This window comes from Canis lupus, chromosome 1 (assembly GCF_011100685.1).
Source record: "Canis lupus familiaris isolate Mischka breed German Shepherd chromosome 1, alternate assembly UU_Cfam_GSD_1.0, whole genome shotgun sequence".
Classification (NCBI taxonomy): domain Eukaryota; kingdom Metazoa; phylum Chordata; class Mammalia; order Carnivora; family Canidae; genus Canis; species Canis lupus.
The window spans coordinates 27,954,296-27,978,931 of NC_049222.1; the positions used below are offsets into that span (position 1 = coordinate 27,954,296).

Consider the following 24,636-nt stretch of genomic DNA (forward strand, 5'->3'; position numbering starts at 1 on the left):
TATGGGACCATGTGCAATAAGGAGGAAAAGGCAAGACATGAGGCAACAGGGACAGGCAAGAGACAAACGATAAAGGGGCATCATAAATCATGCTCAAGGCTGGAATTCCATCCTCAGTTAAAGAACAGGAAGCCAGTGAAGAACTGTGAACAGAGAAGTGACGCGATGGTATTTTTGTGTCAGAAAGGAGGAGAGGTTGATGGGGGAAATGTACACACTGCAGATAGGAAGTAAATTCAAGAGTTTGGGAATAAGGTAGATGATAGATAATGGCAAAAGGAAGAAGTCTATGATGACAGTGGCATTAAATGTGAGATAGGAAATTAAACAACAAAATCCTATTTAGCCTCGGTAAACTTGAAGTGTCTACAAGGCATACAGGTGGGAGAAGATGCATTTCAGGGGGCACCAGTCGAGAAGATGCATTTCAGGGGGCACCAGTCACATCAAATTCCATGAGAATGGAACCCTAGGAGCACACTTTCTGTGGAGATGTCCAGCAATAGCACAGAGAGTGAAAAGACACCTGAGTTGGAAATCGGGGAAGCAAAAAAAAAAAAAAAAAAAAAAATCGAAATCTGGGAAGCATCAAGACATAGGAGGTAGATGAGCCATGGATGTCTGTCTGAAAACACCATGTAGACTAAGAAAAAGACTGAAGCAACAGAACAGAAAAAGAAGATACAGAGAAGTCAGAGAAAATAGGATAGCAGGAGAAAGTGGGTCACAGAAACCAAGGGAGAAAAGTTTCAAGACGGATATGGCCGCCAGCCTCAGAAGTAATGCCAAATTCAAGTAAGGTGGAAATAAGATAGAACTGAAAAATGTGTTTTCACTTTGGCAACCAAAGAGTCATTTGGTAACACTTCTGTAAGCAGAAGCCAGGAAGCAGTCTGAAGAGAGAGAACAGAAGGTGAAAAAGCAGAGTCAGCAACTATTGTTAATCCTTTGTATTTTGTATTTTAAATAGATAACAAGCATTTTAATGAGCATTACCATATTTCTTCTACTAGAATTGGGAAGCCAGTAATAATAATAATAATAATAATAATAATAATAATAATAATTCATTTCAATTTCATTGAAGGATTTTCTGGGAAGCACCTTCACTCATCCATTTATTAAACATTTATTAAGCATATATTATGGGTCAGGCACTGAGCTAGATCCTGCAGACAAAGACATAGAGGAGACAGTACTTGCCTTTAAGGATTTCAAAATCTAAGTTAAATAAAAAGCACAGAAACAATTACAATACTGCACGAACAATGCAATGACAGAGGACAGAGAACAAAGAGGGCACCTCAGAGTACATGTGTGGGTGAGCCCATCAGTTACCAATTTATTGCTGCTCAGTTCCAAATCCACTCTGCACTGCCCACTCCGGGATAACGGGGGATTGGGAGACCACTGATATCTAATTATTTCAACATTTATGTTATACATTTATTAATTAATTAACTAATTTATTTATTTATTTATTTATTTATTTAGACTCCATTTCTATATTATAGTTTTCTAAACAGGGTCTTGTATGCATTAAATTGGATGTACACTCAGGTATTTTATACACCTTCCCCAACATGGCCTTCTTTCTTTGCATACTCTTCCTCAGCCCTCCAGTACCAGGCAGTTTCCTCTTATCTTACAGCCACTCTTTTATCATATTAATATTTCTTTATATTAAATTTCTCTTTTTACCTATGTATGGTATCTATCTCCCAAACAGACCCAGACCCAGACTCCTAGAAAAGGGCAAGGAAATAAAAAGAAGAGCAAAACATTGGCTAGCCAGAGTGGCAACAAAGACTCTATGTGGTTAAGAAATTGTAACAATCCATTTGGCTGAAGGATACAAAAACCAAAGAGATCTAAAGAGAGGGAAAAAAAACAAACAAACAAAAAAAAAACAAAAAAAAAAAACAGGAGGCTAGCTAGGAAGAGAAAGGAAAAAGTGTGTTCTATACCTGGAGGATGAGTATGAGCAGGGGAAATGAAGTAAACGGAAGTAAGCTGAAGATTTTTCTGGGCAGGGGAGTTAAGTAACTAAAACTATGCATTTCAAGATTACTTTGGCAACGATCCTTACATTGGCATGGGAAGGGAGAATATGAAGACAGTATAATAATTTTATCTGAGAAAAGAGAAAATGAAAAGCAGGGGCCAGACTGAAGAAGCACTATAGAAGTAGCACTTACCTTTGAAAACATCAGATACACATAATCTAAAAGGCTTATCAATAGATCTCTGAGGAGGCTTGAAGGAATCTGGAAAAATGGCAAAAAAACAAGGTTTAATGTAAAAGTAATTTTTGACTAAGGTCCAATCATCCCATTATAGTCCCATGTCTCCTAGAAAATAATTTTCTTTTTTAATTACAAATAGTAAATTGACTCTCTTTCATATAACTCTGTAGTTTATAAAATGTTTCCATATACATAATCTCATTTAATGTCAACAATAGTCTATGGGTTAGGCAGGATACACATGCACCTCATTAACTAAAAGAAAATTGAGTATTAGTTTAAATATTGCAGGTGAAAAAAAAAATACTGCAGGTGAGGGACACCTGGGTGGCTCAGTGGTTGAGCTTCTTCTGCTCAGGTTGTGATCCCTGGGTCCTGGGATCGAGTCCCACATGGGGTTCCCCAGGGGAGCCTGCTTTTCCCTTTGCCTATATCTCTGCCTCTCTCTCTGCCTTTCATGAATATATAAATAAAATATTACAAAATAATAATAAATATTGCAGGCGATTTCAAAACTACTATACTAGCTTTTCTGACTATAAACTCTATGCTTTTTCATACACATCACCTGTCTCCCATCAAGAACTTTAAATAACAACATCAAGCTTATAATGCATTAAAATCAGTATGGCAGTGTACTTACCAATTTGTTCTAATAAACATAGTCCTTTATACCATTTTGTGAGTTCACCTGATTGAGATCTTGTGATTAGATTTTCACCACTGAGACCACTTGTAGGGATAAAAGCCACATCACTTTCCTATTAAAAAAGATTGAATATACGAAACTTAATACAACATTGCTTTCAAAAAGTTAAAAGGCTATTACCATGCTGCACCAAGTTTGCAAAAGCAACTATGTACTTTTAAAAAAGTAGTAGAAATCATAGAACTACAGCCTTGAAGTTATCTAATCCAACAGTTTTCAACTAATTTGATTTTGTGGAAAACTTACAAATTTGTTCGAAAACACTCAAGCATTTTTACCTGGTAACATACACATATTTCATTCACATTTTGCTAGAGAAATTCCTCTCTACTAGTTTCTACTGTAGTGGACGTATAGTATCCATTCCTCTGTGACCTTGCTAAACCTATCCACCTAATTTAATAGCTGGAGAAAAGTCTTTTATTTATGTTAAATTCAAGCCAATTTATAAAATGTGCAATTTTCCTTGTTGAAGTAAGGAAAAGAATGTAAGATATACATGATACCAGGCAGAAATAAAAACAAGGACACCAAACTATCTGTATTAGTATTTTCTCCTATATCAGTAAGATGAGACTTAAAGTAACTAAATAAAGTAACTAAATTTAAAATCAAAGTAACTAAATAAATTTAAAATTATCTTACCTTAAAACCTGCTTGCTTAAGAAAGTGCCCAAGTTTTCCAGTAATCTCTTGAAACCTTTCTTGTTGCCAATTAACCTGATAAAGATTCAATTTTTAAAACTATGCTTCAGACCATGCTACATATAAAATACAAATTTCTGCAATAAAACATTAAAAAATGAAGACTATAAAATATATTAAATATGAAATCTATTAAAATTCAAATTTGGAATATCAGATCTTACTATTAATATGATCTAAAAATAACTTTTCCTACAACAGAAAGCCTAGAAACAAACTCCAATACACATAGAACTTTTTGTATATGCTATAAGTCACTTCAAATTTAAGGAGACAGAGTGAATAAAATTATTAAATTGTGCTCAGACCAACTACTGAAGTAAAATAAAAATATTGATACACCCCTGCCAATCCAAATAGACTAAAAATGTATATGTGATATGAACTCTGCAATGCTGTAGTATTTAGGGGTAAGTATAACAACATATAACTTACTTGGAAATTCTTGTCAAAATAAAATGGATTAATAGGATGGACATGGGGCAGACAGACTAAGACGCGAATAAGTATGTCGGAGAATCTTAAGTAGTGGTTATAATACAGTATTTATTGTAAAATTCTTTCTACTATTCTTTTTTCTATTCCTTTTATTTGAAATTTTTCATACTAAAATATTAGGGAAAAATAAAAGGTATGTGTAATAATGATACTGTACAAGAAGTATATCGAAAAAAATGTAGGTAAGTATCTGATCCCAGGATAAGAAAATACCTAAGGATAAAGAATCAAAAGGAAATACTTTTAAATTTGAATATATGTCAAAAACACACAAAATGAAAAGTAAAATAACAAATTGGGAAAAAGATCTAAGACAAGATAAAGGATTAATATCTTCAATAATTATACTTAAAAATTGGTAAGTTTCAAACACGAGTAGATTATGTAAATCATTCCAAAATTACACAAACTACCAAAACTGGAACAGGAAGAAATAGAAAACCTGAACAGCCAATAACCAGGGAGGAAATTGAAGCAGTCATCAAAAACCTCCCAAGACACAAAAGTCCAAGGCCAGATGGCTTCCCAGGAGAATTCTATCAAACGTTTAAAGAAGAAACCGTACCTATTCTACTAAAGCTGTTTGGAAAGACAGAAAGAGATGGAGTACTTCCAAATTCGTTCTATGAGGCCAGCATCACCTTAATTCCAAAACCAGACAAAGACCCCACCAAAAAGGAGAATTACAGACCAATATCCCTGATGAACATGGATGCAAAAATTCTCAACAAGATACTAGCCAATAGGATCCAACAGTACATTAAGAAAATTATTCACCATGACCAAGTAGGATTTATCCCCGGGACACAAGGCTGGTTCAACACTCGTAAAACAATCAATGTGATTCATCATATCAGCAAGAGAAAAACCAAGAACCATATGATCCTCTCCTTAGATGCAGAGAAAGCATTTGACAAAATACAGCATCCATTCCTGATCAAAACTCTTCAGAGTGTAGGGAGAGAGGGAACATTCCTCAACATCTTAAAAGCCATCTACGAAAAGCCCACAGCAAATATCATTCTCAATGGGGAAGCACTGGGAGCCTTTCCCCTAAGATCAGGAACAAGACAGGGATGTCCACTCTCACCACTGCTATTCAACATAGTACTGGAAGTCCTAGCTTCAGCAATCAGACAACAAAAAGACATTAAAGGCATTCAAATTGGCAAAGAAGAAGTCAAACTCTCCCTCTTCGCCGATGACATGATACTCTACATAGAAAACCCAAAAGCCTCCACCCCAAGATTGCTAGAACTCATACAGCAATTTGGCAGTGTGGCAGGATACAAAATCAATGCCCAGAAATCAGTGGCATTTCTATACAATGAGACTGAAGAAAGAGAAATTAAGGAGTCAATCCCATTTACAATTGCACCCAAAAGCATAAGAATATGCTAACCTAGGAATAAACCTAACCAAAGAGGTAAAGGATCTATACCCTAAAAACTATAGAACACTTCTGAAAGAAACTGAGGAAGACACAAAGAGATGGAAAAATATTCCATGCTCATGGATTGGCAGAATTAATATTGTGAAAATGTCAATATTACCCAGGGCAATTTACACGTTTAATGCAATCCCTATCAAAATACCATGGACTTTCTTCAGAGAGTTAGGACAAATTATTTTAAGATTTGTGTGGAATCAGAAAAGACTCCAAATAGCCAGGGGAATTTTAAAAAAGAAAACCATATCTGGGGGCATCACAATGCCAGATTTCAGGTTGTACTACAAAGCTGTGGTCATCAAGACAGTGTGGTACTGACACAAAAACAGACACATAGATCAATGGAACAGAATAGAGAACCCAGAAGTGGACCCTGAACTTTATGGTCAACTAATATTCGATAAAGGAGGAAAGACTATCCATTGGAAGAAAGACAGTCTCTTCAATAAATGGTGCTGGGAAAACTGGACATCCACATGCAGAAGAATGAAACTAGACCACTCTCTTTCACCATACACAAAGATAAACTCAAAATGGATGAAAGATCTAAATGTGAGACAAGATTCCATCAAAATCCTAGAGGAGAACACAGGCAACACCCTTTTTGAACTCGGCCACAGTAACTTCTTGCAAGATACATCCACGAAGGCAAAAGAAACAAAAGCAAAAATGAACAGTTGGGACTTCATCAAGATAAGAAGCTTTTGCACAGCAAAGGATACAGTCAACAAAACTAAAAGACAACCTACAGAATGGGAGAAGATATTTGCAAATGACGTGTCAGATAAAGGGCTAGTTTCCAAGATCTATAAAGAACTTATTAAACTCAACAGCAAAGAAAGAAACAATCCAATCATGAAATGGGCAAAAGACATGAAGAGAAATCTCACAGAGAAAGACATAGACATGGCCAACATGCACATGAGTAAATGCTCTGCATCACTTGCCATCAGGGAAATACAAATCAAAACCACAATGAGATACCACCTCACACCAGTGAGAATGGGGAACATTAACAAGGCAAGAAACCACAAATGTTGGAGAGGATGCGGAGAAAAGGGAACACTCCTACACTGTTGGTGGGAATGTGAACTGGTGCAGCCACTCTGGAAAACTGTGTGGAGGTTCCTCAAAGAGTTAATAATAGACCTGCCCTACGACCTAGCAATTGCACTGCTGGGGATTTACCCCAAAGATACAGATGTAATGAAACGCCGGGACACCTGCACCCCGATGATTCTAGCAGCAATGTCCACAATAGCCAAACCGTGGAAGGAGCCTCGGTGTCCATCGAAAGATGAATGGATAAAGAAGATGTGGTTTATGTATACAATGGAATATTACTCAGCCATTAGAAATGACAAATACCCACCATTTGCTTCAACGTGGATGGAACTGGAGGGTATTATGCTGAGTGAAGTAAGTCAGTCGGAGAAGGACAAACATTATATGTTCTCATTCATTTGGGGAATATAAATAATAGTGAAAGGGAATATAAAGGAAGGGAGAAGAAATGTGTGGGAAATATCAGAAAGGGAGACAGAACATAAAAACTGCTAACTCTGGGAAACGAACTAGGGGTGGTGGAGGGGGAGGAGGGCGGGAGGTGGGGGTGAATGGGTGACGGGCACTGGGGTGGGCACTTGACGGGATGAGCACTGGGTGTTATTCTGTATGTTGGTAAATTGAACACCAATAAAAAATAAATTTATTAAAAAAATTAAAAACATAAATGGTTAATAAATATACAAAGTATATTGAAATATTAAGATTCATTGAAAAGTAGGTTAAAAAAAAGAAACATGTTTTGAATATCAAATTGGAAAATAACCATTTAAGAACAGCAGTGTTAAGTGGGAAAGTGCATATACCATATATGCTGAGAGTAAATAACTAGAACTTTTCTTGAAGGAATTTTGATCATATATATAGCAAGTCTAAAAATGCATATGCCCTTGGACCCAGAAATTTCCACAGAATAAACTATGTCCAAATACACACACACACACACACACACACACACCTAGAAATATTCAGAAGTAGGGGATTACTTGAATAAGTTACATATATCTTTAAAACGGACTAGAATAAAGCTATAAAAACAATCTGTTCATACAAAAGTTAATTACTTGGAAATATGCACAAGAACATTACCAATTTTTTTAAAAAGGAGCTAACAGAACAGATAGATCATACATAACACAATGTTATGAAGAACAATATTTTCATTTATAAAAATAAACCAGGTGGACGCACAAAACAAAAAGTTAAAAGATTTTGTTGGGGGTTAGGGGAATTGGATATATTTCCAACCTATATTGGTTATTTCAAGTTTCTTTATACTAAAATAAATTGAGTATTATTTTACAACTAAAAGCAATTTTAAGATTTTAAAATTAATGTTGAAAGTCAGAATACATTTTTGCTTAAAATTTACTTGTATCTCATTTATTTAATTGAGGGTCATGAATTATCTCTTTTAAATATGACCACTAGACTAATAAGATATACACTAGTCATGTCTGAGGTCATTGATAAAGCAGAATAGCATCTTAACTAACATATGAAATGAAATGAATGCTCATTCGCCTTCAAATACCTGATCCATCTTATTGACCGCAACTGCAAGCTGTGTTACTCCAAGAGAACGAACCAAGAGGCCGTGTTCTCGAGTCTGTCCCCCAGTCTCAAATCCAGCTTCAAACTCTCCCCTGCTGGCGTCTACAACTAAAATGGCTACATCCGCCTGAGGAAGAAGAAATAATCAAAACTAGAAATAATATCACAGCATTTTAATTTGAATTCAAAGGCTAGATTCGTGGATTAATGGTGGTCAATTATTTTTATACAGATTTTATTTTATTTATTTACTCATGAGAGACACACAGAGAGAGGCAGAGACACAGGCAATGGGAGAAGCAGGCTCCAGGCAGGGAGCCCAAAGTGAGACTCAATCCCAGGACAGGGATCGCGCCCTGAGCTGAAAGGCAGATGCTCAACTGCTGAGCCACCAAGGCGTCCCAGTTGTGGTCAGATTTTAAAGGCAGACTCTAACCTGACACTGAACCCCAAGACAAATCAAAAGGCTTACACAGATGGATAAAAAAATACTAGCATGTGGCCAAAAATAATGACATAAAGAATTTTTTTAAATTCCCATATTTGATTTTATAACAATTAAAATATCTAGGCAAAGGAGGAAAAACATAAACACAGTTAAAACATAAGTAAACAGGGAGAGACATTTGGAAAAGTTATCAACTTATTATGAACTTTACAGGTGAAAACAGGGAAGAAAGACACAGCTCTGTAGAAAAATAGTTAAAGGGTACAAGCAAACAATTTGCTAAAGAAATAGAAATGGCCAAGAAACATGAAAAAAATTCAAATTCATTAGAAATCCAAAAAAAAGGACATTAAAAATACATGAACATATTCCTTACTTCTCCCACTCCTAGAAGTTACATAAGCAACACTTAAAAGAATGATTTACTACAGGTAAGAGTGCAGTGAGATGGGCATTCTTATGCACCACCTGTTTAAGGAAGCTTTCTGGAGGGCAGTTTCAACAGTGGGTTTCAGGAGCCTTAAAATTATACATATTTTGCTTCCTATTACTTCCACTTCCTGAAATTTATCCTAGAAAATGATAAGTCAACAAAAATGTTTATCAGAGTACTATTTATAATGATGAAAAACTTTGAATAAATGAGTTATCCAAAATAAAAAAAAGGACATTCATTCACCCTCTACTGCAGAAAAATAGAACCTTGACTTAACGAATTTTGGTAACCTTTCTGGAGCATTTTGAGAATCAGGTGAAAGACATTTTACCTCTCACACTCCATTTAAACACAAAAAAAGAAGGAAAAAAACTAACCTTAGCTCTAGTGCCTTTTCCTATTTAAGCTTATTGACACTAGTTTTACGGGTTCCCACTATTCTTTGGTGTTGACGCTTTTTTTTTTTTAAAGATTTTATTTATTTATTTATTAAGAGAACAGAGAGAGAGAGAGCACGAGCAGGGGAGAAGCAGACTCCCCACTGAGCAGGAAGCCAGATGAGGAGCTTGATCCCGGCACCCCCAGATCATGACCTGAGCCAAAGGTGAACATTAGCCAACTGAGCCACCCAGGTGCTCATGTTGATACTACTTTGTGTGACTTCACTTGCATTATGTGGATGCAGTCTTTGAAAATCTGCAGAGAACTGTTAGTGCAATCATAGGTTTCCCTCTACTTTCATTCTCAAGTATTTCTGGTGATACAGTGTCAGGACGTTCTTTAAAGGAGCATTCTTTTTCCCTTCTGTGGTTTTTGCCCTGCAGGCCTGCCTGTTCTAATAGAAATGTGGTTTTCTCTAATCCAGGTTATAATGACTAACTCTAACAGTGCCCTCCTGTGCCACCTCAGACCAGTACTGGGCAATTGCTTTCTTACGTTCCATCCACGTGAAGCGCTCTAGCCTTTTGGTTTGAACAGAGTCCATAATAGCTTTCCTCTTTGTGGTTTCCTCAATGACATTTTATGTTCATGCTATCCAATTTTTAAAGAATTTCACATACGCTGCCATATAATCTTCACCATTATGAGAAATAAAATGGTCATAAAGTAAGTATTTATCAGATACTTTGCTCTGAACAGAACTTTATAATTTAAATTAGAAGCATCATCCACATACTTTGGTGGGGGCAATTTACACTCTGAACAGAACTTTATAATTTAAATTAGAAGCATCATCCACATACTTTGGTGGGGGCAATTTACACTATGATTTCTGTTCTTTTTCCATTTATCCTTACCCAAATATTCCTGCCTTTCTTCTCCTCTTAAGTTCAGCATTCAGTCCCATTCCTTCATGACTTAAAACGTTGAACCCTAATTTCTTCAATGAGATCTAGTTCTTTGAACAAGAATTCTTGGTTAAGAGCACAAGTTGGAGCAATCCATTTGAAAGCTGACTCTCTCATGTACTAACAGGTCTCACACTTCAGACAAATTGTTTAATCTTGCTGGGTATCATTAACTTGTACCGAAGTGCTGAATCGTTAAATTGTACACCTGAAACTAATATTACACTGCATGTTAATTAACTGGAATTTAAATAAATACTTAAAAAAAGTGCACTTGGTTGTGAGGAGTAACAGGTGTTTTATGGAAATGTGGAATGATAATATTGTACACCTGAATATAATATTACATCATATGTTACTAACTGGAATTGAAATGAAAACTTAAAAAAAGAAAAAAACATTTACTCACTTCACAGAAACAGTAAAGAGTAAGTGTAGTTTATAGAAAAAAGCACCCAGGCCTGACCTTCCAAATCCTAGACTCGATAACTGTAAATCTCCTTCCATTCAGGTTTTGCTAATAACTATCAAATTGTATTTATTTCTTTAGGTTAAAATTTGAAATTCATTGGATTGGCATTAAGATATCTAAGGCAGTAAGTACTCTTCCTAATTCTCTTTCTCATTACCATCTCCAAAAAATTTCAGGGCAATTTCTCTATTCTTTCATGCAGCAGCTTGTCTTTGGGAGCTCAAATGCCTACATATTACCAAGGAAGACTTTTCAGCACTACCAGATATCTTTCCCTATGTATACTGTGTATACTCTTCTTGTAGTACATTTGTGTTAGCCTTTCCTTTTTACATGTTTTATATGATTTCCTTGAGAAGCAGCATACCCTGCACTCTTCTTTGTAACCCTAACAGCCTACCCCAGTACTTTGTACACTAAGCTCTCTAATATTTTGAGCCTATTTTCTTCATTTGTCATATAACAGAATGCAATTAGATAATTACTGAAATCTTTTCCTATCCTAATTCCATTAGGAGTTTAGAATAAACGATCTTTATGATTATTCTGGATTCTGAGATTCTAGGATTCAAAAACATTCAAAAAAATGAATTCTAGAATTTCATTGTAACTGCTTATTTCGATGTTTGCCTCTCCCATTAAACTATCAAAATGTGCTTCTTAGTTATCATATCCCTACAATGCCTACCATAGCGCTCGGCACACAGCAGGCCAAGTAAATTTATACACCACAGAAACAAAGAGAAAAATATATTGTGTTCTTTGGTAAATTCAATGAGAAGTACACTAACTTAAAATAGGAATGGGGCACCTGAATGGCTCAGTAGACAGAACATGCAATTCTTGGTCTCAGGGTTGTAGGTTCAAGACCCACTGTAGATGTAGAGATTACTTAAAATCTTTTTTAAAAAAGTAAAATAAAATAGGGATAATATGCACCTTCATCATAAGGATTAAACTAAATGCATACAAAATACCTAACAGAGTGTCTAGCCCATATGTGGCACTCAACCAAGAGTGATTATTATTTTTCAATCTTCATTAATTGTTCAGTCCATGGACCTTAAATTAATATTCTGATATATAATAAATTATATATCAACTTCCTAAAATAGAATATTTTGTCATTTATCTTTAATATAGTCTAATTTATTTGTATATCCTTTTTAGGTTGACAAATGTTTATATTAACATTCCTTTTATTTTTTTTTTATTTTTTTTTTTAATTTTTATTTATTTATGATAGTCACACAGAGAGAGAGGCAGAGACATAGGCAGAGGGAGAAGCAGGCTCCATGCACCAGGAGCCCGATGTGGGATTCGATCCCGGGTCTCCAGGATCACGCCCTGGGCCAAAGGCAGGCGCTAAACGCTGCGCCACCCAGGGATCCCTAACATTCCTTTTAAATAGATGTTAAGAACTCAGAAAACAGTCAATTGCTTAAGTCACATTTTTTTTTAAGTTTTTTTTTTTTTTTTTTTTTTTTTTATTCATGAGAGATCCAGAGAGAAAGAGGCAGAGACACAGGCAGAGGGAGAAGCAGGCTCCATGCAGGGAGCCTGATGTGGGGACTCGATCCCGGGTCTCCAGAATCATGCCCTGGGCCAAAGGCAAGCGCTAAACCGCTAAGCCACCCCAGCTGCCCAAGTCACACTTTTTGCCAATAATTGACACAGGCAAACTTTTGAACTCTTTATATTTTCCAATAATCTTTTATTCATCATCTTTTATTTTTAAAAAATCCATGTCCTCTAGGTGCAGTGCTATTTTCTTTCATTGCTTTAATTATTTTAAAGTTATTATCTTTGATTTCAGTATCCTTAAGAATCATGTAATTCTATAAATTGCAAGTTTTTTAATCCTATAAAGAAAGTAAACCCCAAGGGCAAAACTCCCAAGCTTCACTACTTCTGCATAAATCAGCACTTTTAAAAGATATAGCCTTGGATGTAAATACAGTAAAAAGGCAGATACTGAAATATTCACTCCAACTTATTAATAAGAAATATAAAGCTATACTTCATCATGAACTTTACCATTATTTTTATTATAAGAAATTCATAGCTTTTATAAATTTGCATCTATATAATTAGAATAGGTTTTATATAGTAACAATGAGATCATAAAAATACAATCTTTTTTTTCAAAAGTTAAATTTTTTAATTTCAAAATACTTTAAAAGTTACAATCCCAGAATTATAAGCTCAGAATTAGGAAATTGTATGTACAATCAGTGTACTATAATTCAGGAAATATCTGGTACCTGGGCTGCTCCTGTAATCATATTTGGAATGAAATCCTTATGGCCTGGAGCATCCATTAATGTAATAACTTTGGTTGTGGTCTCAAACTTTGTCATACCAACATCCATTGTTACTCCCCTTAAAGAAAACATAAAATGGTTAGAAAATACTATAGAAATAATCAGTGCCATGGATTAAGTCATTTAATAATATAGGCTAATTGACAGTGAATTCTTAAGAAACAATGGGAATTTTATTACACAGTCTACTGTTTTGACTAATTAAGCTATCACTTGGGAGCTAGAATTTCTGCAATTAACAGAATTACATGTGTATGCCTTTAAAATAAGATTTTGGACACAGCAAGAGCTTAACAAAAATGCTGGATGTTTCCCATTTCCTTTTCTGGGGGTAAGAGGCTATGTAGACTACGAACAAAAAAATATATGGAGACACCTCTGGAAGAGAAAACAGAAAATACTGCCCATGAGAGAAGGTAAAGTGGATGGAGGCAGTTTTCCTCATCTTCATATGTAGATACTTCACTAATGATAAAAATAAACTTCTAAACTTTCATTTGTAAGGTAGGTCAGAATGTTCCACATTTAGAAAAAAGGAAATATCAAAGGAGATACCAAAACTTTTAAAAGTCGAGAGAACTAAACAACAGTTTGTTTTACATCCCGTTTCGTCCTTCTTGAAGACCAACACAGTGCCTCTTCTTAGCCAAAAAAAATGTAGGTTTGGATTATAAGAAAGCCCAGGGAGGGTCTACAAAGGTACTGAGTCTTTCTAGACATCAGGAAAAGGAAATTGGGTGGGCAATAAACTGGGTAATCATTCATCCTGGCTTGCCCCAAACAGTCCAGAGTAATGAATGGGCACTCCATTCTACTACCAACTGTTCTGATAATACCCTAGCAGAGCAATGAAATAACACATGGGTCTCCTTGCTCAAGTCATTCTAACTTAATCTGAAACCATGGGCCATTTGACCTGGTGAAAATGATGTCTAATTCTAATAATCCTCAAATAATTGTCTAGATGACTGATGAACCAAGACTCATTCTGAGCTTCTCCATAGACTGCTTTGACCAAAACACACTCTTTGGAGCCAGGTCTGGTCTGCATTTGTAACCCTAGGGATATAAATATCCCTCATTATACTAATTTCTGTTCAACATATGAGCAGAACAATTTATAAATGTTTAATATGGTAGGATATAACACACTGTATTTTTGAAATACTACTGAAATACTATTACTACTGGTGAGTTAAAATTCTTATTATGTAACTAGAAGCATCTGCTATCTACAGAACCATAAAATATTCTAAAATTGCATCATTCTGAGCAATAGAAAACTACTAGCAGCAAAAATATAACAGCCAACCAGTAGATATAGTATCAAAAAGAATAAAAACCCCACTAAAATTATTGACTATTCCAGAAATTAAATAATTAGCTCACCTGCCAGTTCAACTCACATATTAATTCAAACAAGTCATCCTAACTTAAATTATACCATTCTCAATCTCTTTACCTATTTAACAGATGACACAAATGTAACTAAGGAGCCATGTATTTTAATAATCCGTTTGGTAAGCTGATAGGTGGAAATTATTTGTTCTTCTAACATTGACATCATACAAAAATTCCACTGTTTTCCAATATTCATTTTCCAAAAATTTGCCACCAACTAATTTTCCTTACTGGGTTGGAAAACAAGCATGTGATGCTATAAAGAATAAATAAGACACCTACAAAAAGAAAAAAAAACCCACCCTGATATACAATTCTGTTTATCACAAGAGCTGAGGAATATTGTGACCCCCTTTATTGAGATTACCTTATATATTTTAATGTAGACTATTCAAGACTCCAAGAAAGTAAATATACACCTTTTTTAAAGTATGAAAATCCAAATATATTCTCTAATCATACTCAGAAGGAAGATAAGAAACACAGAATACTTCCTTTGTTGATTTAGGACTTTCAGAGGACTTTCAGAGGACTTAATTATTATTTTGACACAGTTGATACACCTGCCAATTCACTTATTTAGGTGCCTTCTTTCTTTCCTGACAAAGGTGCCATTGGCTCTCTGATCCCTGACAATTCTAACATGATACATATGATCACTCTAAAAAGACTTCAAAAGAAATACTTTGGCCAGAGGTCCATGAGTAGCTGTTCTCTCCTGCAGAGTTAGCATTGGGCACAGTAATAGATACAGGGGTAACAGACTAAATCTCCATGGTAGGAGGTAGGTTTAATTACTTGTTTGTTGACTCTATCTTATAAAAACATCCTACAGAAAGTATAAAAAATGAATTAAGTGTGATAATTTAAATTTACTGGTCATTTTAATTCCAGACAGAAAAGAGTTTACTGCAAAAAGTTACCTTCCCTTAAAGTTATCTTCTATAAAATTTAGTCTCATTCGTAATTTTAATTCAATATCAAGTCAATTTGACATATTTCGGGAAGGGACAACTGAAACTTCTCCCACAGAATAATTAACAAAGGGTTCTTACTGCCTTTTACTGTGTGCGTGTTTTAATTTTTTTTTGATAAAATTCAACTATTCTCATAGAATTTGGAATAGTAAATGTATACAGATTCAATGGAAACTATAATAAAAATATTTCCCCAATAATTGAAAGCTTTCCTCTAAAAGAAGTTTCTAAAATATTTCATGGCATGTTTCATTCAACACATATTACATACTTATTTAAAAGATTATATATCATTGCAAACTGAAAATTTTGAAATATAATGACTACCTTTCCCTTTCTTCGCCAGTCTCATCCAAGACCCATGCATATGCAAACGAAGCTTTGCCAGCCTTTTTAGACTCTTGTTCATACTTATGCATAGTTCTTTTGTTTACATTACCCAGAAGATAAAGCATATGGCCCATCAGAGTACTTTTCCCAGCATCAACATGACCTAAGGAAAATTGATTCAGGATTAATACTAGGTACATTTTCCAGACGTTGTTCACATCGAGGCATTGCATGCATATGTAATCCAATAATTCGTGTCAGTGTTTCGAGTAATAAATACCAATTTTTATCAAAAGATAGTTAAAGTAAATGGAGAAAAAAAAAAAGAGTATCTCTTTAGAGAGGGGGGGAGTTTCCTTGACTTTTGGAAATTAAAACTGTCAGTAAGATATGGCGTTTTCAAAATATTCACAAAATGAAAATGCCACAAGTCTAATAACTCCTTGATAACTTGGCATCATTCCCCACAAAGTGACTAGAAAGCATCATGATGCAATGCCTCCTTGCTTGTGTCCATTTACACCAACACAGAAACTCAAAGAGTGGGAACGAGTGTCCACGCTGCCACTAGGAGGTTGCTAGGCTAAAGCAGAGGTGAGTGACCATCCAGAGGACTAAAGGGCATTACCGATGACCACCAAGTTGAGGAGCTGCTTCCCTCCTTGCCGCTTCTCCAGTTCCGCTTTGACATCTATTTGCTGCCTCAGCTTGCCAGATTTCTTCACCGGTACTGATGGTGAATTCTGCTCTTCTGATGTTTGAATGGTGTGGGATGGGAGAACTGATTTAGAAACAGTGTCAAGAACATCAGAAGAAGCAATGCTGGTTTCTTCACTAAGATGTTCTTTTTGAAGTGTGTGGAAACTATGACCATTTTCTTCAGTTACTCTATAGAAAGCAGAGATAGGAAAAAAGTGTTTAAACCAACTCAACTGACATCCTCTTGTTAATGTCAGAAGGGCAGAGAAATTGTCTCTTCTAATTCCTTACACTTGCAGACCAAAAATGATCTCTACTAAGTGGCTAGCCTATTAAGGTGGAAATTTTAAGTAGCTAGACACAAACCACACAAATACAGACTTAGAAGATCCCAGGAGAAAAACAGTCTACCAAATGCTGAGATAAGAAGAAAATATCCCATAAAATAACTGAATTCAAGGCCATAGCCTTAGCCATATGATCCTATCAAAACATGGCATAAAGAAGAGATTTTGTAAAACTTGGCACTAAAAGGGATCCCTGGGTGGCTCAGCGGTTTAGCGCCACCTTCAGCCCAGGGCACGATCCTGGAGTCCCGGGACTGAGTCCCACGTCAGGCTCCCAGCATGGAGCCTGCTTCTCCCTCCTCCTGTGTCTCTGCCTCTCTCTCTCTCTCTCTCTCTCTATCATAAATAAATAAATAAATCTTTAAAAAACAAAACAAAACAAAACTTGGCACTAAAAGTGTTCCCAGAGGTAAAGTAGTATTTAAAAAAAAAAAAATTATCCCAAACTCATTCTTCCAACAGGACAGAGACTTTAATCTTTTTTGCTCAAACACTATCCTTAAGGGAGATAGATATCTTATCTGTCTACATTTTCTCAATACTTTCAGCAAAGAAGTTTTTAATTCATTAACTAAACAAATACTTGATTTTCTAAAAATTACAACTTATACTAGACATTGATGTTGAGAAGAAAAGAAGATGCAGATGAGAAATTTATCTACTAATCCCAAAAGCTTATAATGTAGTGAGGGACTCAATACATAAAGTAGAAACAAGACCATCTAGCATAACTTATTCTCTCTGACCTTAGTTCATTAAGCTCTTTGACCATTACCTACAGAAACTGTATCAGTGCTATCCTATGGATGGCTAGCAGTAATGTGATCTAATCAATCAGACTACAATATACCTTACATTCCTTTCAGTGACACAGATAAACAGAATTTGGACAAATAACAGGTTAAATTACAAGTTATTAAGAATGAAACCAATTCTATCCAACTCCATTTGAGACTGGCAAAGAATTACATACAAAAAGCAGTTTATATGAGAACAGTACATTATTTTCCTCTTGTCTACTATAACAAAAAGCAGACTCCTTTTTCCCTTCTCGGGGCATTTTTATGTCTCAACTCAGACCCTTCATCCTAGGCCTCAGGAAAGGGTCACATTAGTTATATTTGCAACTTCATTAAAAACCTCATATCTACTCTCCCCTTTTCTCTTGCTTTTGCAAATCTCTACTAACAATTTTGGCATTCATTCGTTAACACCACTTAGATTAGCTTCATCTAGAACCACAGGGAACAAACTTAAGTATGTGAAGGTTCCAGTTCTTTTGAAGGATTCTAAAGGCTAAATTAAGTGAAATCTTAGACTGTAATTTGCAAATATTTGAATGACCACAGCTAGTTCTAAAACCAAAACATGACAAATCTGCATTTAGGCAAGTCAAAACAAACAAACAAATCTCTACAAATTCTCATAAAAGTGTTCAACCAAAATAACTAGGGCTCTGGTTCTGATCAGACCTGGGAGAAATCACAATTTCTGGTTTCAAATCTGTTTTTAGTTATAGAAGCTTTTCTTCAAAGGAAAGCATTTAACTCCAGTATGGAGAAGAGATACAAGCAGGACAACTATGGTTGGGACGCCTGGGTGGCTCAGCAGTTGATTCAGCTCAGGGCGTGACCTTGGGTCTGGGGATCCAGTCCCACATCAGGCTCCCTGTGAAGAGCCTGCTTCTCTCTCTGCCTGTGTCTCTCCCTCTCTCTCTAATGAGTAAATAAATAAGTCTTTAAAAAAAAAAAAAAGGGAAAGAACAACTATGGTTGACAGAGTGGATAGAGACCTGAAGCTCAGCCGGCCCAGCATTGGAAGGGCTTGGGTCTGACTTGATTATTTCTTTTGCAATTCAGTAACACGAAAGGGTTGCCTTTCTCTTGGTTTCATGAAAACATTCAAGTAATTTCTAGGTAAAATATAAATTAGTTCACTAAACTGTATAGTGTTAGAAGGAAATAACTAAAGTAATTAGAAAAGCATCATATGTAAGTCTGTGCTTAGTAAAAACTTATACATATTATAAAATAAAATTCAGTATTTTAAGGTTTTGAAAAATGTCTAAGATGAGGCCTAGAAAGGCTGTAATTACTGACTGACATGAAAAAAAGACTAGGGGCATTTGGGTGGCTCAGTGGTTGAGCATCTGCCTTTGGCTCCCCGGGTCCTGGGATCCAATCCCACTTCAAGCTCCCTATAGGTAGTCTGCTTCTCCTTCTGTCTATGTCTCTGCCTCTCTTGGTCTCTCATTAATAAATAAATTAAATCAAGGAAGAAAAGAAAGAAAAGAAAAGAAAGAGAAAGAAAGAAGAAAGAAAGAAAGAAAAAGAAAGAAAGAAAGAAAGAAAGAAAGAAAGAAAGAAAGAAAGAAGAAAGAAAGAAAGAAAGAAAGAAAGAAAGAAAGAAAGAAAGAAAGAAGAAAAGAAAAGAAAAGAAAAGAAAAAGACTAAGTTGGTTGAATGTTTTTTTCAGGTGCTGATATAATTTTGTAGACTTATCTATTATTATAAAATAACTACTCTAGTTTTTTTCCTAAATCATCTTTCCAAAAATGGAAATATTTCTACATGAATCTAGAGGCTTAATTTTTCTTGTTGAGTTACTTAAATGAGACGGGGAAGCTAATAATTTAGATTTAAGAGTATCTGTTCTCTATGCAAGGTTCTAATCATTTATACTTAAATAAGCTTTTTCTAGAGAAGCATTTATTATCTTTAAATATTAGTGCAGAAAAACCTTGCTGTTTTAATTTCTTCTTAGTAGTGCATTACCCTTTTTTAAGGAGCTGCCACTGGGAATCACACTATGTAGGTATTTACAATGCTGAAATCTTGACTCAGAAGTGTTTCATTATGTTTCTCTGTGCTTTTCCAAGATAAAATCAGAATAACAGCTTAAGTATTATCCTAGTATACATAACCTTCCTAAAAAAACCCTATATAAGTATTTGACACAAATATAGCTTGGTCCTTGAGCAATATTATTATACATTTCTGATTATCCTGACTTATACCTACAGACCTCTAATGTTCTAATGAGTTCTTTTCTAGAGCTATATCAAAATATTGACTCACAGGCTGTTTTTTTCACCTTTACATATTTCCAAGTTTATTTTTAAGATAAAAAATATTTCCCCAATAACTTTGATCAATAAATGTTTAAACAACTGTTCTATGAAACAAATACATTGATTAAAATTAATGGTTCCTGTCCTCATGAAGCATATAGTCTTGTAAGATTCTGAAAGGCTTGCATTATACTTGTGAAGTATAGAGTTAGGTTGTCAAGAATTACTTACTTATAACTACTATTTTTTTTTCTTGATCACTTTTTTTTTTCCCAAAGATTTTACCCATTCATTCATGAGAAACACAGAGAGAAAGGCAGAGACATAGGCAGAGAGAGAAGCAGGCTCCTCGCAGGGAGCCTGATGTAGGACTCAATTCCTGGGCCCCACCATCACACCCAGAGCTGAAATGCTTAACCACTAAGCCACCCAGGTGTCCCTCTTGATCATTTATTATCTATTATCTTTTATAGTTATTCCCATAGACAACTATGATTTACTTCTAACATGATACATTAATTTGGGCTTATGCAAATAGCATGTTGCTTTCTAAGACTTTCAAAACCTTTTGCAATAAGATTATAAAATCCTTAGAATAAGGAATTGTATATTTATTTAGTTATTTCCTCTCAATGGAAATAATCTAGGAATAATAAAGGAATTTATGATTCTGACAATCCAACCCCAATTCAGAGAGAAAAGACTACATTAAGCTTTTGGTAAATAAATCAGACTCAAAATTATTTTAATGGGCTAAAGTTACCCAAATTAAAATGCCATTCATTTTAATTCATTAAATGTCACTCACTAAAATTTCATTCATCCATTCAACATACACTGAATACCTACTATGTCCTGATTATGGAGTTCTTTCCTTCACTGAATTGGAATCTAGTAAAGTGTTGCTTTTATAAAATAAAAAAATTAAACTAAGTGATCATTAAGATTCTTCACAACCAAGACTCATGAAATTTAATAGATAAAACAATGTTGTAAGGGAGAAAAAAAATAAAGCTGCTTGGTTTAAATTTCTTGAATTTGTTTTAAAATCCTCTATTTTTTGTTTGTATTTGATAATAATGATTTTCTTTCTAAATGACAGACAAAATATATGCAATCTATAAGTAACTGATTTAAGAAATGATTATACAATCTGAAAATTTTTAAAGCGGTTTAAAGTTAATGTTTTTAAACTGTGCTGTTAAGCCTCAAGCAACCAACTTCCTTTGCCTACAAAAACTCCTGGGAAAATCCTCAAGATTGTGATAAGAATAAATGAATGCTACTAATGTAGGGATCTATCATTTCTCAGCATATTTGAAATTCTAGATATGTTTCATTTTGTATTTTATGCCTTTGTTCTAGTGATCCATTTCATTCAACCTGAAAATCTTAAAGAGTTTAAAGAGTACAGTTAGAAAAAGAACTTTTAATTAATGATTACGATTCACCAACCACATTTAATTCCCAAACACTGCTTATCTACGCCATCTAGTGGTACAAGGATTACCTAGCTCAGAGCGCTAGATTACACAAAATAGAGGGTTTTTGCTAAATTAGTTAATTCATATGAGAAAACTGACAGTGAGATAGATTAAGTAACATACATTACTTGGTATCAAGCCTAATTTATCATCCCCTTTTCTTTGTATCATGTCGCACTGATGGCCCATGATACTTTAACATCACCAACATAGCAAAATTTATTAAAATAGGTTCTCTTTTCTGACAGTTGAGTGGAAGACAATACCAATTTCCAAAAAAAGTGGGGGAAGGCTTAAAAACTTACCCAGGCACTTCGAATCCCATAGTTTGCTTCTTTCCAGACACAGTCATTTTGGCAACTTTTGGCACAATTTCAGATTCACTTCGAGATGACTGAGAATCTATTGATTTTCCTAATTAGAGAGCAAAATATAAAAGGCTAATTAATTGAAACTGATTTCTAGAAACATTTGCTACACATTATATAGTACATAAATATATAGCATGGTAATTAAGTTTTATAGAATTTATATCTTTATACATATTTTCTCTAAAAACATTCAGTGAACATTAAAATGCTGAAATTCTTTTGTCACTCTATATTCTGGGAAACCCCCTACTATTGGGACTCTGCTATGCTTAACTTCCACCAAATCTCTTCCTAATTTTGAACTGACTCTTAAGTTTCAGTATTAAGAGGTCACAAGGTGGTTTCTGCAGAGCCTCACTCTGACAGAATACCTAGGCCCTAGATCCCTCTCCCCCACCACGCCCTTTCACACTACTAAAATTGTTTGGTCAGTTAGCAGATGGCTAAGCTATTTTTAATCTCGTGATATCTATAAACTGATGAACAAAGTAAGCATCTGCTGAACTGTGCTGGACACTGCATATATTTTACTTGCATACAATCCTAGGTTTAGTAAGATATTTGATATCTAACAAGAATATGGGGGGAATCAACTTAGAAAAAGTGAATTCAGAACAATATCAATTATGAGCTAGACAAAAGATGTTTATGCATTTGATCCTTTAAAAAATATACCTGTAATTCATGGAATTCTTTAGAGAGTATCTTTATAATTTTCAGTAATATTACCATCAGGATTGGGTCCACTTAGAAATGGAAACTGCACATGCTACACTGGTTAACATATATATATATATATATATATATATATATATATATATATATATATGTTACTTTTTAAATTAGAAAAAAAAATTAATGTATATAATGCATACAAAACATTTACTATTTGCCTATTATATGCCAAGCACTATGCTGGAGATCTAACAGTAAACAAAACCAAACATAATCCTTGTGCTGAGGAGCTTACATCTCATGGAGGAAGTGCACTAACTAATCAAAAATAAAATTCTTGGGACACCTGGGTGGCTCAGCAGTTAAGTGTCTGCCTTCAGCCGAGGGCATGATGCTGGAGTCCCGGGACTGAGTCCCACATCAGGCTCCCTGCATGGAGCCTGCTTCTCCCTCTGCCTGTCTCTGCCTCTCTCTCTTCCTCTGTGTCTCTCATGTATAAATAAATAAAATCTTTAAAAAATAAATAAAATTCTTATTAGTGTTAGAATATGTACATAGTGTCATAAGATTTGGTGACAGGGCATACAATTTAGAGCTTCCACAGAAAGTTAAGAGTTAAGCAATGATGCAAAAATGAGTAGGAATGACCTCCACAGAAAGGAAGAGCACTGTGAACAGAGAGTAGTGTGTAGTGGGAGGCGGTGTGGGACCTCAGAGGAAGTAAAAGTGGAAGGGAAAGGGATCAGAGCTAACTTAATGTAGCTGAAGTGGGAGCAGTGGCCAGGCCGCGCATGGCCCTTTAGGCCATGTCAAAGATCTAACATTTGTTCTGACAAAATTGGAAGCCACCAAAATGGTGGCAAGTGATAGGAGGAAAAAAGAGAGAGAGGAGAGGACAGAGTCAAGCTCAAGGAGAAGTGAGGGCTGGAGTGTTTTATTTGTGATTCATCAGCACATAATTAGTAGTTGAAGGCACAGACATAAGTGAGATCACAAAGCAAGTGAATATAAATTAAGAACAGAAGTGGACCTAGGACAGGGCCTTGAAACAAATCCAGCCTTAAATCATAAGATGGAGGATGCTGAGCCTGAGGAGGTCCAAGGAAGGGGGGTGGGGGGATGGGGTGCCAAGAAGCCAAGGGAAGAGTATTTGATGGAGCTGGCATCACCAGTCTGGGGAAGTGAAACAAGAAGCCAGAATGGGTTAAAAAAAAAAAAAAAAAAAAAAAAGTGAAACAGAGGCAGTACCCGGCCATAATCTCTAATCCATAATTCTAACACCTGAAAGCTCTGGAAAATTAAGGTCTTTGTTTTATTTCAATTTGGAAGCAAAACCTGACCTGGACTGACATGAAGGCTATTTATATCCCTTATTTATCCCACGTAAAGTGACAAGCCATCCATTTCAAGCTCGGAAATCACAATGTGATGTTTATAGGGTGCTTTCCCCCATCCCAATGAGGTTATCACACCATAGACAAGTAGGACATACATGGTTAATGTTTTTCTAAATCCCAAAACTTCTGATTTCTGAGTCAAATCTGGTCCCAAGGGCTTTAGATGAGTGATTATAGATATGTCATTTGCACATATCTTAACTTGAAAACTTAAGAAGTTTGGCTGGAAAGGGAGGAGGGCTATGGTAGAATGGTAGCAAAAGGGTCGCTGATAGAAAAGACAGAATTGAGAGGGACTGGTTAAGAATATTAGGAAGAGAAAAGGTCACATTAGATATTTTAGAATTCCTGAGAAGGCAGAAAGGGCTGAGATATGAAGGTCAGGCTGATCTAAACTAAAGCAGGCAAAATGCTCTTTTTGCTGTAATAGGAGGAAGGTTTGTATGAAGAGCTAGATGATGAAAATTTCTAATGGTTAGCTTCTATTTTCTCCATAATGAGGAGCCTGGTGAGACTGAGGGTAAACAAGGAAAGTAAAAAAAGGCTGGTGAAACAAATAGTTTTCAATAATTGTTGCACAAAGGAGAACTGTCAGACAGTATTGAAGGCCCACCTAAAATTAGCGATAA

The 24,636-nt window shown here is 35.3% G+C and overlaps 1 protein-coding gene across 4 annotated transcripts in view; it reads right to left on the reverse strand.

Moving 5' to 3' along the window:
- The window catches only part of HBS1L (HBS1 like translational GTPase), an 86,366-nt gene that overhangs the window by 16,628 nt on the left and 45,102 nt on the right, over window positions 1–24,636 (reverse strand). For 3 of the 4 annotated variants that reach the window (XM_038526067.1, XM_038526069.1, XM_038526070.1), the window contains 8 exons: window positions 21,870–21,978; window positions 16,593–16,852; window positions 15,962–16,127; window positions 13,197–13,314; window positions 8,208–8,354; window positions 3,601–3,675; window positions 2,890–3,007; window positions 2,199–2,267 (listed from right to left, as the gene is read on the reverse strand). In XM_038526067.1, the coding sequence (XP_038381995.1) occupies window positions 2,199–2,267; window positions 2,890–3,007; window positions 3,601–3,675; window positions 8,208–8,354; window positions 13,197–13,314; window positions 15,962–16,127; window positions 16,593–16,852; window positions 21,870–21,978 (1,062 nt within the window). The remainder of the gene's footprint in view (window positions 1–2,198; window positions 2,268–2,889; window positions 3,008–3,600; window positions 3,676–8,207; window positions 8,355–13,196; window positions 13,315–15,961; window positions 16,128–16,592; window positions 16,853–21,869; window positions 21,979–24,636) is intronic. The other variant, XM_038526068.1, reaches the window with a different exon arrangement.